This window comes from Raphanus sativus, chromosome 9 (assembly GCF_000801105.2).
Source record: "Raphanus sativus cultivar WK10039 chromosome 9, ASM80110v3, whole genome shotgun sequence".
Classification (NCBI taxonomy): Eukaryota; Viridiplantae; Streptophyta; class Magnoliopsida; order Brassicales; family Brassicaceae; genus Raphanus; species Raphanus sativus.
Genome location: NC_079519.1, coordinates 17,304,917 through 17,323,063, shown reverse-complemented (window position 1 = coordinate 17,323,063; position 18,147 = coordinate 17,304,917). Strand labels below are relative to the sequence as shown.

Sequence of the window (18,147 nt, the reverse complement as noted above, 5' to 3'; positions counted from 1 at the left end):
CTTAAGTCGTTGATTAAGAAATCATTAATTTCTTAAGCCGTTGATTAAGAAATCGACGATTTCTTAAGCCGTTGATTAAGAAATCGTTGTTTTAAGAAATCGTTGATTTCTCAAATCATTGATTAAGAAATCGTTGTTTTAAAGAATCGTTGTCTTAAAACAAGATTTTTCCGCAAGTTTTTCGTATAACTTTTCCTTTCCCGAAAAACGTAGAAATTCTTAATTAAATAATTTTTAACGGAAATTTGGATGCCAACTTTGCCTTGTCCGATTTCGATCCCAACAATTATGCCTTGAAATCAGTTTCTTACGCTTATAAAACCAACGTGTCAACATTTCCCTGATACTGTCCAACAAAGGAATGATTGGAAACTCTCTCGGCGAACGCAAAGCAGAGTTGATAGATTCAGCAGGGTTAGTTCTCCTTAGGTTGTATCGGTATCCAGGGAATTAACATCTAGCTCATTTCTGCACTTCAGCCTCCCGTAGGTATTTTCCCAATAGCCGGACTGATATTACACACATTAGCAAATGTCTTCTCAAAATCAGCAACTCTATAACTCTTTGACGCCTTTGAAACCAACCCAACAAGTCCTTTCCCATGGAAATATGTGACCACATTATTCAACAAATGATGAATACAGATACCATGTATAGCAGAGGGATACACCTTCTCAAGCGCCTTAACGATGGACCCATGTCTATCAGAAATAAAAGCCAAATGAAGATTATCAGCAATGAAAACCTTGAGCTGTGTCAAAAACCATTGCCACGAACGATCATTCTCTGAGTCGGCTACTCCAAATACAATAGGATACAAATTAGAATTTCCATCTAGAGCAGTTGCAACGATTAAAACTCCTTTGTATTTATTCTTCAAAAAACTCCCATCGATCACAATAACCTGCCTCATGACGCTATTAAATCCTCGTATAGATTTCCCAAATGCAATAAACAGGTACCAAAACCTCCCTTTCCCGTCCATCTCATAAGTTGAGTGTGTACCCGGATTAGCCTCTCGCAGCATGTGCAAGTATTTTGGTATTTTCCCATAGCTTCTCTCTGGAATACCTCTAACTGCATTGATCGAATATTCACGAGCATCCCATGCTAAGGATTTGGAGATCTCACATCCATGATCACCACGCATAATCTGTATGATATCATTACATTTTGGCCCTTCCTTGACCCCTTCATATTTATGCATAATCAGACTGCCTATAGTTTTTACCGATGCAGTCTTACCAGCTTTGCTTTTGCTTGAAGGTGTGCATGTATGTTGACCAACATACTTCTTGATCATAAAAAATGTAGAATCTTTCAAACACTCTGCTCGAACACTCCAATTGCATGCATCATCCGCACATCTAAGATACCGAACTTTCCTATCCGTTTTGATAACCTGGTAGTCAAAATTATGCTTCATTGCACATATCTCGAAAGTCGCCTTCAGCAAAGTTTTGTTCTCAAAATATTGTCCCTTCTTAACAACATGGAGCAGAGAATACTTTGACATATTATCTATGTTCTCTTTTTCAGAGATCACAATATCAGCATCATAGCCATCCTCATCAACTTCGACTGCTTCCGGCTTCTCTTTCTTTTTCTTCCTCTGCGTCTCAGCAAACACAGGAGCTGACTCGTCCCTTCTGTTCAACGAGTTGCTCTCCTCTTCATCAACACTTGAATCAGCTGGCGACTTGTTAAGATCAAAATCTGCTTCATTCGGATTCTAAGCCTTGGCTTTAGATGTTACACACAACTGAGTAGAAACATTCTTTTTAACATAGCCAACAAAATTCTTAAGCTGTCTATCGTTTGCAATTATCACAGGTGGGGAAGTTGATGTATTGATCAACTCAGTAGGTAGATAACTTAACTCCAAATCGGCTAAGCCATCTTCTTCCATATCAAAATCCTCCACAACCATTCTTTTTAAATCCTCTAAAGTAGAATTTGATTCCAATAACTATAGCCTAGCCCTTTTATCATCAGCAGAAAAAATCCATCCAGTAGTTGCACCTAATTTCCAAACGCCACATGTGGTATAGATATGAATAATAGAGAAGAAGAGTTTGTGAAAAAAATCAAAAGAAAAGCTATGGAGAAACCATAGATTGATGAAGAAGAAATGTGAGAATCGTTTTGTTTTTTTTGACAAGTAAAAAATTGAAAATAACACGTTTTAGGAAGTTAGAATATTTTAGGAGATTTTTAGAATATTTCATTAACTGAAATTTTCATTAGTTTTCGCAAAAATCAGGTAATCTTATCTGTAGAAGGCGCCTTCTAAAAATTTAGAACATTGAAAAAAATCCAGAACACGCTTTCAACTTTTAGTAGACGGAAGAGTATATTTTAGAAAACAAATTCTGCGAAATTTAGAATACTGAATAAAAGTAGAAGATTCTTCCGGACGAAAAGTAGATAGCTTTAGGAATAGTAGAATGCGCATTCCACTTTTTTCGAAAATTAGTAAATAGTAGAATGTACGTTCTAGAAATAGTAGATGAACGTGTTTATTTTAGAAATCGCTTTCTACTATACCATTTTCCGTAGAAGGCACATTCTACCTTTAGTAGAACGTATTTTCAAATTTTTATTTATCAACTTTTTGAAAAAAAAATACCAGCATTTGTATATAGGTGTTTTATTAATTGTTTATATTGTTAATATTTTTTTGATTCACAAAAATATTTATTTATTAAATTTCAGAAATACAAAAGATAAAAAGGAGAAAATTGGACAAAAAAGAATTATACCAAAGGGATAACACCCTTGTTTTTTTGTTCTTTATTGGCAATTTTCCCTTTTTACTTCCTAAACAAGATCATGGAATCATGCACTAGTGATGGTTCCATTTTCAAAGACAATATCAATTATACACTTGTGACTTATTTTAAAAAGAACTAGAGTATGACCCGCACGCCCGTGCGGGTATTTATTCTTACCGTTATATCTATCAATATTTTCTATAGTTTTGGTAGTGTATTTTTTTTTTACATTTATCGGTATTAAATATTTGTTTACTATAACAATTATACACCAAAGTTTTTATTTAAATGAGTAAACTTTTTATTTATCTATAAATAATGGACAAAGTAAATATGGACTATATACCATTACGGCGAACCCGGGTTCAAATCCCACCGGCCACACGAATATAAATTATTATTTTCAGCTCATTTGAAATTTTGAATATTCATGAGAGGGTTTATCCATGGGATGTACCTCTACCCGGAAGTTAGGTCTGTGTCTTTAATAAATCCGGATTTAACATTTTTCATTTTTAAAAAATGGACTATAATAAAATGAGTAATGGATAAGTCTCGTAAATGTAATTAACATAGGCCAATATGAAATCATAGTTTCTGGAAAGTGTACGTATAAGATTTATAAAAGGTATCTAAGTTACTTTCATTTTTACTATCGGTTCTATTATTAATGTATATCATAGTGTGTTTGGAAAAAATACATAGCTGCATTAAAATTTGATATATTTTGGTATTACTAAAGGATTATTCTGATTTCTAATTTTTTATTAGTTTCTTATGAGAATTAAAAAAATTTGTACTTTTTTACGTTTTTGGTAGAGCTAAATTTTAGGAAACAGAGTACTATATTTTAACCATGTCATAAATAATAGGAATATTTATAGGAAGTAAAAAATATTGTAACAATTACGATCATAAAATTGTGTTTTCTTTTTCTTTCTGTTTGGTTCACAGAGTGGATATCAGTTGTATAAGTTGATGACAAAAAAAAATTGTGATTTCTTGTTTTATTTATTAGATTTTCTTGTGAGAACTAAAATATTTGGAGCCTTTTACGGTTAAGGTAGAGCTAAATTTTAGGAAATTGAGAGTTATGCACTAATCATATCATAACTATTAAGAATATTTTTAGGAATTAAAGAATATTCTGACAATCTAATCGTTAAATTCTTTTTTTAATAATATCTCCTATATATTTTGTCGGATTTTATAAAGTTTCTGAGTAAGTTTTTTCAAAACTTATGTTATTTTAAAAACTATTGGTTATACTAAACAAAATGACAGATGATGCCAAAAGAAAAAAAAAACAAAATGACAGATTAAAATATATTTACTTCCAAGCTTAAAACATATGACATATAATATCTATGGTTTAAACACGAAGTCAATACACCTCTAAACCAACGTTTTCTTAACAATCTGAAAAACTAAAACACAAACCAACCACCAATTTTTTAATAAAACATTAACACAATTTACGAAAATACCAATTGAATGAAACACACTAATACAATTTACGAAAGCCCGAGAACCATCACACATGTAATACTATATAAGTAGAAGACAAAACCAGTTTGCCTGATAAATATGATAATTTCGTATTAAAAATTCTAATGAGGTACCTACATATAAGGCATGTTATATTTAATGGAAAATGTATAACCGATTTGATTATTATTAGGTCTTAATATTTCCTTTAATGTCAGTGGCAATGCTTTGTAAATATTTAGGAAAAGTCAGGGTTAAATTTTAATTGTACTTCAGTTTTAATAGTATAGATTGTATCACGTACTGATTTTGCTTCAGCTTTTTGAAAAGAGAAAGCAGGAAAAAACATGCAAACAGAAGTTACAATAACAAACATGGTAATAGTCTGGAATGTAGTGTTAGCCGTTGTGTGAAATATTTAAACTATAAGTAGATGATTCTGATTTTATTTCAAATAATATATTGCAATGATTTAGTTTTTGTATCCATAAAGTGATGTATTATCTGAATATATATATATATATATAAGTCATTAAAAATAAAATATTACAATTAAAATGTAAATTAAATTAAACGTCAAAATATTTTATGCATTTTAACGTCTTTATTATATAAAAATCAATTTTTATCTATCATATCTATTATATATATATATATATATATATACATACGATTTTACTTATGATTAATAATATACCAATATACTACTCCAAATTATTGGATATTATTTTCAGATTTAGGATATAAATAGTTTCATGTAAAATTATACACATTGCACAAAATATAGGTTATCTAGTTATATATATTCTGATTAAATCAAAATATTCACATACTTTTTTATAATGAAAACATATTATATATATATAAGTTACTAAAACTCAAACATTACTATTAAAACTAAATTAAATTAATCAGCAGGAATTACTTAATGCATCTTAACGTCTTTATAATCTTAAATGAATTCTACAATGAGTTTTTAACTATCATTTTTATTAAGTTTTAAAAATTGATTTTACTTATCATAAAAATAAACCAATATTCTATTCCAAATAATTAGATATTATTACAGAGTTAGAATATAAATAGTTGCATATACAATTATACATATTTCATAAAACTTGAGTTATCTAGTTATATATATATTGATTAATTAAAAAGCACAATCTACTTTTATATAATATAAGGTAATATAATATATATTCTTAGATGTCTAAATAAACCTTATATTAATTTTCAAAATTTAACATGTTAATTGTTTGTATGAAATGGGCGGTGTTTATAATTTGGAAATATGTTATACATTTCATGTGAAAACTTATTGAACATGCATATTTTTACAATCAAACTATCTAAAATGAAAAATACAAGGCAATTTTTGTTTACTTATTTATGTCACAGTTTATTTTTACTAAAAAGAATAACATTGCAATAAACTTTACCCTTTGTTTTAAATTATTCGCCAAGATTTGTAAATTTTATAATCTTCCGACAGATTTTCCAAAGATTATTGTTTAAAAATATAAAATTTTATCTAGTATGATATACATTTTAAAGAATACTTTAATTTTTTACAGTTTTCAATAATAAATACTAATAAAATTACTACAACTAACTTATAAATTATATAATAACTTCATAGAAACAAGATCTATGATAGTAATCTCTATTTGTCTTAAATTGACTAATACAATAATAAACCATTAGAATTTTCTACTGATTTTGACTTTATTAAAAATAGTGAAACCAGATCCATAAATTATAAAATAATAAAATCTGGTTGTGTTGAAATTTTTTTTTATTCCGAATATTTATGAGATAGATTTTCCAACTAAAATCCATAATTATAAATGTTAATATAGGAGATATCATTTTTATTTATCAGTAGTCATAAGATATTATTGTAGAACTTTATGACATTCAATCGTATAGTTCAGATAATGATTTATTGACAAGTTAATCAAAAATAGGAATATCCAGTCCATAATTGCTCGTAATGTTAAATCATTCCTTTATCATAAAGGTTAAACACAATTTTTTTTTCCAATTTTCAAATTCCCAAGATAAGGTTTTCATTGCTTAATACAATTAGCGGTTTACATGTTAGAGGAAATATATAATTTAATGCTTAATGATACTTAAAGAAAAACCCATTCAACAATATTACTTCAAACCCTTAATATTACCATATTAACTGTAAAGATTTTTTTTTAAGAAATAACATTGCAATTCACTTTACCCTTTGTTTTAATTTATTCTCCACAATTTGTAAATATTATAATCTTCCGATAAATTTTCCAAAGATTAGTGTTTAAGAATGTAAATTTTATCCAGTATCATATATATATTTTCCAGTATAGTTTAATTTTATATAATGTTTTCAATAATAAATACTAGTAAAATACTAAAACCACCTTATAAATTATACAATAACTTCATTGAAGCAAGATCTATGACAGTAATCTCTATTTGTATTAAATTGACTAATACAATAATAAATTGGTTTTATTTTAATTTTCAAATTCCCAAGATTAGTTTTTTTAATTTCTTAATACAAAAAAATGTTTGCATGTTAGAAGAAATATATAATTTAATGTTTGAAGATACTCAAATACAAACTCATTCAAAAATATTACTTGAAACTCTTAATATTACCGTTCAAATTAACTATAAATATATTATTCTAATCTGATTTAAAATAGTAGGTTTCAGAGAATAGTTAAGAATTACATTTGTATTATAGATTAGTGAACATTGCTTCAGTGTCGAAACAATTACAATAGTATTTGTCGTAAAGAAATACTAATGATGATAAATTATGTTTTCAACCATATTTATAAAAGCAAAACACATTTTAAGCAGTTTGGGAGATTGAGACACAATGATTCCACAAATCATCACTATTCTTCAAATACATGTTTTCGTTGGCAATTAGGAGTGGTTTTTCAGCAATATATTTGATAAGCATATCGTGACATATTTTTTCTTCCTGAACAAGATCGTGGCAACATGCAACAGTGATGGCTAAATTTTCAAAGACAATGCCAATTATATCCAATGCACACTTGGGACTGATTTTAAGAAGACACGTATCCCATAGTGATTTAATGCATTTTTACTTATTTATAACCTAAAATGTATTTTGCAATGAGTTCTTATCCAACACCAATTATATCCAATGCTAAATTTCAAAGACAACGCCAATTATAAGTTACTAAAAACTGAATCATGACTATTAAAACGTAAATTTAATTAAACATCAGGAATTATTTAATGCATTTTTACTTATTTATAACCTAAAATGAATTTTGCAATGAGTTCTTATCTATATTGTTTATTAAATTTTGAAATATTATTTTACTAATGATAAAAATAAATCAATATAATTTTCCAAATAATTAGATATTATCTTCAAAGTTAGGATATAAATAGCTTCATATAATTTTATATAATATAATATATTATAATATATCATATTTGTTATTAGAGCTCTAAATAATACTTTTACTAATTTTCAAATACAACATGTTGAAAGTTTTGTATGAAATGGGCGGTGTTTATAATTTGGAAATATGTTATAGATGTCATATGAAAACTTATTGACATCCATTATTTTTTTCTAATCAAAATGTGTAAAGTGGAAAATACAAGGAAATTTTTGTTTACTTATTAATGTAACAGTTTATTTTTATTAAAAAAGAATAATGTTGCAATTGACTTTACCCTCTTTATTTAATTATTCTCCATTTATTTGTAAATATTATAATCTTTCGACAAAATTTTCAAAGATTAGTGTTTAAGAATGTAAATCCGATCTACTATAATATATATTTTCAAGTATTATTAATTTTTATAATGTTTTCAATAATAAATACTAAAAAAATACTACAAATACCTTATAGATTATATAATAACTTTAAAGAAACAAGATCTATGATAGTAGTCTCTATTTGGATTAAATTGACTAATACAATAATAAATCTCTAATTTTTCTAGTTATTTTGACTCTATTAAAAACACTGAAACCAGATCCATGAATTATAAATCTAAATTAACAAAATCTTGTTGTGTTAATTTTTTTGTTATGAATAATTTTGAGATCGATTTTCCAACTAAAATCTATAATTATAGATTTTAATATAGGATATATAATTTTTATTTCTCAGTAGACATAAGGTGTTATTGTAGAATTTTATGATATTCAATAGTATTTTGTAAATTATTTTATTCACAACTTAATCAAAAATAGGAATATTCATTCATTAATTTCTTGAAAGGTAAAATTATTCTTTTATCCTGTTTTAAGTAACTTTAAGAATTGAAACGTTAGACAAAATTTGTTTTGCTTTAATTTTCAAATTCCCAAGATTAAATTTTTATTGCTTAATACAAAAATATATTTGCATGTTAGAAGAAATATATAATTTAATGTTTGAAGATACTTAAAGAAAAACCCATTCAAAAATATTACTTTACACTATTAATCTTACCATTCAAATTGACTATAAATATTTTATTTTAAACTGATTTAAAAATAGTAGATTTCAGAGAATAGTTGGGAATTAGATTTGTATTATAGATTAGTGAACATTGCATGAGTGTCAAAACAGTAGTATTTGTCGTAAAGAAATACTAATGATGATAAATTATATTTTCAACGATATTTATAAAAGCAAAACACATTTTAAGCAGTTTGGAAGATTGAGACACAATGAGTCCACAAATCATTACTCTTCTTCAAATACTTGTTTTCGTTGGCAATTAGGAGTGGTTTGTCCGCAATATATTTGATAAGCTTATCGTGACACATTTTTCCTTCCTGAAATGTTTTGGCTTTGTTCTCTAAAGTGAAGTGTTATCTAATATATATATATATATATTATAAGGTACTAAAAATTTAAACATCACTATTAAAAAGTAAATTTAATTAAATACCAGGAATTATTTAATGCATTTTAACCTATTTATAGCCTAAAATGAATTTTACAATTAGTTTTTATCTATCATGTTTATTAAATTTTGAAAAATTATTTTACTTATGATAAAAATAAACCAATATACTTTTCCAAATAACTAGATATTATTTTCAAAGTTAGGATATAAATAGTTTCATATAAATTGATAAATATTTCATAAAACTTGATTTATCTAGTTATTTATATATATATATATATATATATATATATATATATATATATATATATATATATATATATATATATATATATATATATATTTCTTGATTCAATCTAAATCTTCATCAAATTTTATATAATATAATATATTATTTGTTATTGGAGGTCTAGTAATACTCTTACTAATTTTCAAGATATAACATGTTGAAAGTTTTGTATGAAATGGGCGGTGTTTATAATTTGGAAATATGTTATAGATGTCATATGAAAACTTATTGACATCCATTATATTTTTTCTAATCAAAATGTCTAATGTGGAAAATACAAGGAAATTTTTGTTTACTTATCAATGTAACAGTTATTTTTATTAAAAATGAATAATGTTGGAATTGACTTTACGCTCTTTATTTAATTATTCTCCATTTATTTGTAAATATTATAATCTTTCGAAAAACATTTCGAAGATTATTGTTTAAGAATGTAAATTTGATCTACTATAATATATATTTTCAAGTATTTTTTAATTTTTATAATGTATTCAATAATACATACTAATAAGAGTACTACAAATACCTTATAAATTATATAATAACTTCATTGAAATAAGATCTATGACAGTAGTCTCTATTTGGATTAAATTGACTAATACAATAATAAATCTCTAAATTATTCTAGTTATTTTTTACTATATTAAAAACCCTAAAACCAGATCCATGAATTATAAATCTAAATTTATAAAATCTTGTTGTGTTGATTTTTTTAAAATAATTTTCAGTTCTATTTTCCAACTAAAATATATAATTAAAGATTTTAATATTCGGATATATAATTTTTATTTCAAAGTAGACATAAGGTGTTATTGTAGAATTTTATGATATTCAATAGTATCGTTCAGTAAATTATTTTATTCACAAGTTAATCAAAAATAGGAATATCCATTCATTAATTTCTTGAAAGGTAAAATTCTTTCTTTATTCTGTTTTAAGTAACTTTAAGAATTGAAATGTTAGACGCAATTGGTTTTGCTTTAATTTTCAAATTCCCAAGATTAACTTTTTATTGCTTAATACAAATAAATATTTGCATGTTAGAAGAAATATATAATTTAATGTTTGAAGATACTTAAAGAGAAACCCATTCAAAAATTATACTTTACACTATTAATCTTACCATTCAAATTGACTATAAATATTTTATTTTAAAATGATTTAAAATGGTAAATTTCAGAGAATAGTTGGGAATTATATTTGTATTATAGATTAGTCAACATTGCATGAGTGTCAAAACAGTAGTATTTGTCGTAAAGAAAGACTAATGATGATAAATTATATTTTCAACAATATTTATAAAAGCAAAACACATTTTAAGCAGTTGGGGAGATTGAGACACAATGAGTCCACAAATCATCACTCTTCTTCATATACTTCTTTTTGTTGGCAATTAGGAGTGGTTTGTCCGCAATATATTTGATAAGTTTATCGTTACACATTTTTCCTTCCTGAACAAGATCGTGGCAACATGAATCAGTGATGGTTAAATTTTCAAAGACAACACCAATTATATCCAATGCACACTTGGGACTGATTTTAAGAAGACATGTATCCCATAGTGATTTTGCTTCAGCTTCTTCACAGAGAAAGTAGGAACAAACGCGCAAACCAAAGCTAAAATAATGAACAGGGTAATAGCTTGGATTCTAGTGTTAGCCATTTTGGGAAAATTTTCAAATTAAGTGGTTGATTCAGATATAATGGAAATAATTTATTGGAATGTTTTAGTTTTGTTCTCTAAAGTGAAGTGTTATCTATATATATATTATAAATTACTAAAAACTGAAACATGACTATTAAAACGTAAATTTAATTAAACATCAGGAATTATTTAATGTATTTTAACCTATTTATAACCTAAACTAAATTTTACAATGAGTTTTATCTATCATGTTTATTAAATTTTGAAAAATTATTTTACTTATGATAAAAATAAAACAATATACTTTTCCAAATAATTAGATATTATTATCAAAGTTAGGATATAAATAGTTCCATATAAATTGATAAATATTTCATAAAACTTGAGTTATCTAGTTATATATATATATATATTTCTTGATTAATTCAAAAGCTTCATAAAAGTTTATATAACATTATATAATATTTGTTATTAGAGGTCTAAGTAATACGTTTACTAATTTCAAGATATAACATGTTGAAGGTTTTGTATGAAATTGGCGGTGTTTATAATTTGGAAATATTTTATAGATGTCATATGAGAACTTATTTACATCCATTATTTTTTTCTAATCAAAATTTCTAAAGTGGAAAATACAAGGAAATTTTTGTTTACTTATTAATGTAACAGTTTATTTTTATTAAAAAGAGTAACGTTGGAATTGAAATTATCCTCTTTATTTAATTATTCTTCATTATTTGTAAATATTATATTCTTCTAAAAAAATTCAATGATAAGTGTTTAAGAATGTAAATTGGATCTACTATTATATATATTTTCAAGTATTTTTAATTTTATAATGTTTTTAATAATAAATACTAAAAAAACTACAAATACCTTATAAATTATATAATAACTTCATAGAAACAAGATCTATGACAGTAGTTTCTATTTGGATTAAATTGACTAATACAACAATAAATCTCTAGAATTTTCTAGTTATTTTGACTTTATTAAAAACCCTGAAACCAGATCCATGAAATATAAATCTAAATTAATAAATTTTGTGGTGTTGAATTTTTTTTGTTATGAATAATTTTGAGATCGATTTTACAACAAAAATCTATAATTATATATTTCAATATAGGATATATAATTTTTTTTCAAAGTAGACATAAGGTGTTATTGTAGAATTTTATGATATTCAATAGTATCGTTAAGTAAATTATTTTATTCACAAGTTAATCAAAAATAGGAATATCCATTCATTAATTTCTTGAAAGGTAAAATTATTTCTTTATTCTGTTTTAAGTAACTTTAAGAATTGAAACGTTAGACGCAATTGGTTTTGCTTTAATTTTCAAATTCCCAAGATTAACTTTTTATTGCTTAATACAAATAAATATTTGCATGTTAGAAGAAATATATAATTTAATGTTTGAAGATACTTAAAGGGAAACCCATTCAAAAATTATACTTTACACTATTAATCTTACCATTCAAATTGACTATAAATATTTTATTTTAAAATGATTTAAAAATGGTAATAATAGTTGGGAATTATATTTATATTATAGATTAGTGAACATTGCATGAGTGTCAAAACAGTAGTATTTGTCGTAAAGAAAGACTAATGATGATAAATTATATTTTCAACAATATTTATAAAAGCAAAACACATTTTAAGCAGTTGGGGAGATTGAGACACAATGAGTCCACAAATCATCACTCTTCTTCAAATACTTCTTTTCGTTCGCAATTAGGAGTGGTTTGTCCGCAATATATTTGATAAGTTTATCGTTACACATTTTTCCTTCATGAACAAGATCGTGGCAACATGAATCAGTGATGGTTAAATTTTCAAAGACAACACCAATTATATCCAATGCACACTTGGGACTGATTTTAAGAAGACATGTATCCCATAGTGATTTTGCTTCAGCTTCTTCGACAGATAAAGTAGGAACAAACGCGCAAACCAAAGCTAAAATAATGAACAGGGTAATAGCTTGGATTCTAGTGTTAGCCATTTTGGGAAAATTTTCAAATTAAGTGGTTGATTCAGATATAATGGAAATAATTTCTTGGAATGTTTTAGTTTTGTTCTCTAAAGTGAAGTGTTATCTATGTATATATTATAAATTACTAAAAACTGAAACATAACTATTAAAACGTAAATTTAATTAAACATCAGGAATTATTTAATGTATTTTAACCTATTTATAACCTAAACTAAATTTTACAATGAGTTTTTATCTATCATGTTTATTAAATTTTGAAAAATTATTTTACTTATGATAAAAATAAAACAATATACTTTTCCAAATAATTAGATATTATTTTCAAAGTTAGGATATAAATAGTTTCATATAAATTGATAAATATTTCATAAAACTTGAGTTATCTAGTATATATATATATATATATATATATATATTTCTTGATTAATTCAAAAGCTTTATAAATTTTATATAATATAATATAATATTTTTTATTAGAGGTCTAAATAATACGTTTACTAATTTTCGAGATATAACATGTTGAAGGTTTTGTATGAAAATGGCAGTGTTTATAATTTGGAAATATTTTATAGATGTCATATGAGAACTTATTTACATTCATTATTTTTTTCTAATCAAAATTTCTAAAGTGGAAAATACAAGGAAATTTTTGTTTACTTATTAATGTAACAGTTTATTTTTATTAAAAAGAGTAACGTTGGAATTGAATTTATCCTCTTTATTTAATTATTCTTCATTATTTGTAAATATTATATTCTTCTAAAACAATTCAATGATTAGTGTTTAAGAATGTAAATTGGATCTACTATAATATATATTTTCAAGTATTTTTTAATTTTATAATGTTTTCAATAATAAATACTAATAAAATACTACAAATACCTTATAAATTATATAATAACTTCATAGAAACAAGATCTATGACTGTAGTCTCTATTTGGATTAAATTGACTAATACAATAATAAATCTCTAGAATTTTCTAGTTATTTTGACTTTATTAAAAACCCTGAAACCAGATCCATGAAGTATAAATATAAATTAATAAATTCTGTGGTGTTGAATTTTTTTTGTTATGAATAATTTTGAGATCGATTTTACAATTAAAATCTATAATTATATATTTTAATATAGGATATATAATTTTTATTTCTCAGTAGATATAAGGTATTATTGTAGAATTTTATGATAATCAATAGTATCGTTCAGTAAATGATTTTATTCACAAGTTAATCAAAAATAGGAATATCTATTCATTAATTTCTTGATAGGTAAAATTATTCCTTTATCCTGTTTTATGTAACTTTAAGAATTAAAATGTTAGACACAATTTGTTTTGTTTTAATTTTCAAATTCCCAAGATTAACTTTTTATTGACTAATACAAATAAATGTTTGCATGTTAGAAGAAATATATAATTTAATGTTTGAAGATACTTAAATGGAAACCCATTCAAAAATTATACTTTACACTATTAATCTTACCAGTCAAATTGACTATAAATATTTTATTTTAAAATGATTTAAAGATGGTAAATTTCAGAGAATAGTTGGGAATTATATTTGTATTATAGATTAGTGAACATTGCATGAGTGACAAAACAGTAGTATTTGTCGTAAAGAAATACTAATGATGATAAATTATATTTTCAACAATATTTATAAAAGCAAAACACATTTTAAGCAGTTGGGGAGATTGAGACACAATGAGTCCACAAATCATCACTCTTCTTCAAATACTTCTTTTCGTTGGCAATTAGAAGTGGTTTGTCCGCAATATATTTGATAAGTTTATCGTTACACATTTTTCCTTCCTCAACAAGATCGTGGCAACATGAATCAGTGATGGTTAAATTTTCAAAGACAACACCAATTATATCCAATGCACACTTGGGACTGATTTTAAGAAGACATGTATCCCATAGTGATTTTGCTTCAGCTTCTTCGACAGAGAAAGTAGGAACAAACGCGCAAACCAAAGCTAAAATAATGAACAGGGTAATTGCTTGGATTCTAGTGTTAGCCATTTTGGGAAAATTTTCAATTTAAGTGGTTGATTCAGATATAATGGAAATAATCTACTGGAATGTTTTAGTTTTGTTCTCTAAAGTGAAGTGTTATCTATATATATATATATATATTATAAATTACTAAAAACTGAAACATGACTATTAAAACGTAAATTTAATTAAACATCAGGAATTATTTAATGTATTTTAATCTATTTATAACATACACTAAATTTTACAATGAGTTTTTATCTATCATGTTTATTAAATTTTGCAAAATTATTTTACTTATGATAAAAATAAAACAATATACTTTTCCAAATAATTAGATATTATTTTCAAAGTTAGGATATAAATAGTTTCATATAAATTGATAAATATTTCATAAAACTTGAGTTATCTAGTTATATATATATATTTCTTGATTAATTCAAAAGCTTCGTAAAATTTTATATACTATAATATAATATTTGTTATTAGAGGTCTAAATAATCTGTTTACTAATTTTCAAGATATAACATGTTGAAGGTTTTGTATGAATTGGCGGTGTTTATAATTTGGAAATATTTTATAGATGTCATATGAGAACTTATTTACATCCATTATTTTTTTTCTAATCAAAATTTCTAAAGTGGAAAATACAAGGAAATTTTTGTTTACTTATTAATGTAACAGTTTATTTTTATTAAAAAGAGTAACGTTGGAATTGAATTTATCCTCTTTATTTAATTATTCTTCATTATTTGTAAATATTATATTCTTCTAAAAAAATTCAATGATTAGTGTTTAAGAATGTAAATTGGATCTACTATAATATATATTTTCAAGTATTTTTTAATTTTATAATGTTTTAATAATAAATACTAATAAAATACTACAAATACCTTATAAATTATATAATAACTTCATAGAAACAAGATCTATGACTGTAGTCTCTATTTGGATTAAATTGACTAATACAATAATAAATCTCTAGAATTTTCTAGTTATTTTGACTTTATTAAAAACCCTGAAACCAGATCCATGAATTATAAATATAAATTAATAAATTCTGTGGTGTTGAATTTTTTTTGTTATGAATAATTTTGAGATCGATTTTACAACTAAAATCTATAATTATATATTTTAATATAGGACTAGATTTTAACCCGCGCTTTTACAAGCGTGTGTTCTATTTTAAATGCTTAATTTAAATTATTTTATTAATACTTGTAATCTTAAAGTCACAAAAAATAAAAATCACTCGCTTCTGAAATGGTGATCTTTAGGAGGACACTTTACACGATTGTTATTCAGAAAAAGAGATCTTTAATGATCTTTAGGGTTCCATAAGATTTAAGCCAAGATGGAAACGTTCCCATCGGAGGCGTTCCATCAGAGGAGACTCTTTCAGATATCTTTATAGAGATTAACGAAAACGGTAGAGTGAAGAAGGTAGAAGAAAAAGGGACGCACCATATAATTTAGGTAGGGTACTGTTAGCTGTTAGATTAGTCGGATGGTTTAGCGGATATACATGTAGAGAAATGATTAGGTTGAGCCATTGAACAAAATACATACTCGTGTAGATTAGGAGGTTCCTATATTGTTGTTGTTCTCAAATCTTATAAAATTGGGAAGATATTGTATTTATTAATTAGTGGAATCTATTGAAGCCTAATATCCTAACTACTTTCATATATAACATAAGGTAATATAGGAAATATAATATATGAATCAAAATTTGTTTCAATATACATTGGGAAATTAAAATTTTAATATATATTAATTATGAAAAAAAAAATTTCTTATTCGAAACAACATATAAATCGGTTTATGTTATTTCGTATAGATATATGTATACCGTGTACTTATTGTTAAAATATTAAATAAATCTTTTTTATTAAAAATCATTGAAGTTGTTACGATATCTATATTAAATCTTTAGAAAAACTAAATAATTTGTTAATGATAAATAAAATTTAAAAGTTTGAAAATAAAGATAAATTTGATATCATTTTTCCAAAACTAATAATTCGTTAATGCAATCCCGCATTTTAGAGCTAACATATAAACAACATTGTTGTGATTTAACTTGGAATTTGTTTTTTGGTAAATGATGTATTTTAAATATGTTCGTGCCCAAAGTTATGTATTTAAAAATATAGATGTATACATCGCAATAGATATTTGAAAAGAAAGTAACGTGAATTTATATATATGTAGTCTATACCATATGGGAAATTTTGATTTATTAATGGAGGAGATAACATAAAATATATGGAAATGGTTGAAGTTTCCAAATGCAATAAGTTCGTTTAGTCCTTGTTTGATTATGATTTTATGGCGTATGGAGTTAATTATGGAAACTGTTGCAATGTGATTGGTTTTGAAAATATTTGATTTCGATTTACTGAATTTTAATGGGTGAAATTAATTTAAAAATTCTGAAAAAATTATAATGGCATATCATGGTAAATAAATTGAAAATCAATGGCAGAATCCTATTAGGGATTCTGCTTTAATATTATAGATATATAATTTTTATTTCTCAGTAGATATAAGGTATTATTGTAGATTTTTATGATAATCAATAGTATTGTTCAGTAAATGATTTTATTCACAAGTTAATCAAAAATAGGAATATCCATTCATTAATTTCTTGATAGGTAAAATTATTCCTTTATCCTGTTTTATGTAACTTTAAGAATTAAAATGTTAGACACAATTTGTTTTGTTTTAATTTTCAAATTCCCAAGATTAACTTTTTATTGACTAATACAAATAAAAGTTTGCATGTTAGAAGAAATATATAATTTAATGTTTGAAGATACTTAAATAGAAACCCATTCAAAAATTATACTTTACACTATTAATCTTACCAGTCAAATTGACTATAAATATTTTATTTTAAAATGATTTAAAAATGGTAAATTTCAGAGAATAGTTGGGAATTATATTTGTATTATAGATTAGTGAACATTGCATGAGTGTCAAAACAGTAGTATTTGTCGTAAAGAAATACTAATGATGATAAATTATATTTTCAACAATATTTATAAAAGCAAAACACATT

The 18,147-nt window shown here is 24.7% G+C and overlaps 3 protein-coding genes and 1 pseudogene across 3 annotated transcripts; all 4 read right to left on the bottom strand.

The window, feature by feature from the left end:
* Positions 1 to 475: 475 nt before the first annotated feature.
* LOC130500124 (uncharacterized) lies at positions 476 to 1,930 on the bottom strand. The gene is made up of 2 exons (XM_056994840.1): positions 1,775 to 1,930; positions 476 to 1,732 (listed from the first exon to the last, which is right to left on the bottom strand). Exons 1-2 carry the CDS (start codon positions 1,928 to 1,930, stop codon positions 476 to 478), a joined length of 1,413 nt encoding a protein of 470 aa, XP_056850820.1.
* An 8,827-nt stretch (positions 1,931 to 10,757) lies between these two features.
* On the bottom strand, positions 10,758 to 11,104 carry LOC130499657 (uncharacterized; annotated as a pseudogene).
* Positions 11,105 to 12,747: 1,643 nt separating this feature from the next.
* LOC130499650 (uncharacterized) lies at positions 12,748 to 13,095 on the bottom strand. Its single transcript, XM_056993942.1, has one exon. It carries the CDS (start codon positions 13,093 to 13,095, stop codon positions 12,748 to 12,750), a length of 348 nt encoding a protein of 115 aa, XP_056849922.1.
* Positions 13,096 to 14,762: 1,667 nt separating this feature from the next.
* On the bottom strand, positions 14,763 to 15,110 carry LOC130499651 (uncharacterized). The gene has a single exon (XM_056993943.1). The coding sequence runs from the start codon at positions 15,108 to 15,110 to the stop codon at positions 14,763 to 14,765; it is 348 nt and encodes a 115-aa protein (XP_056849923.1).
* Positions 15,111 to 18,147: the final 3,037 nt, after the last annotated feature.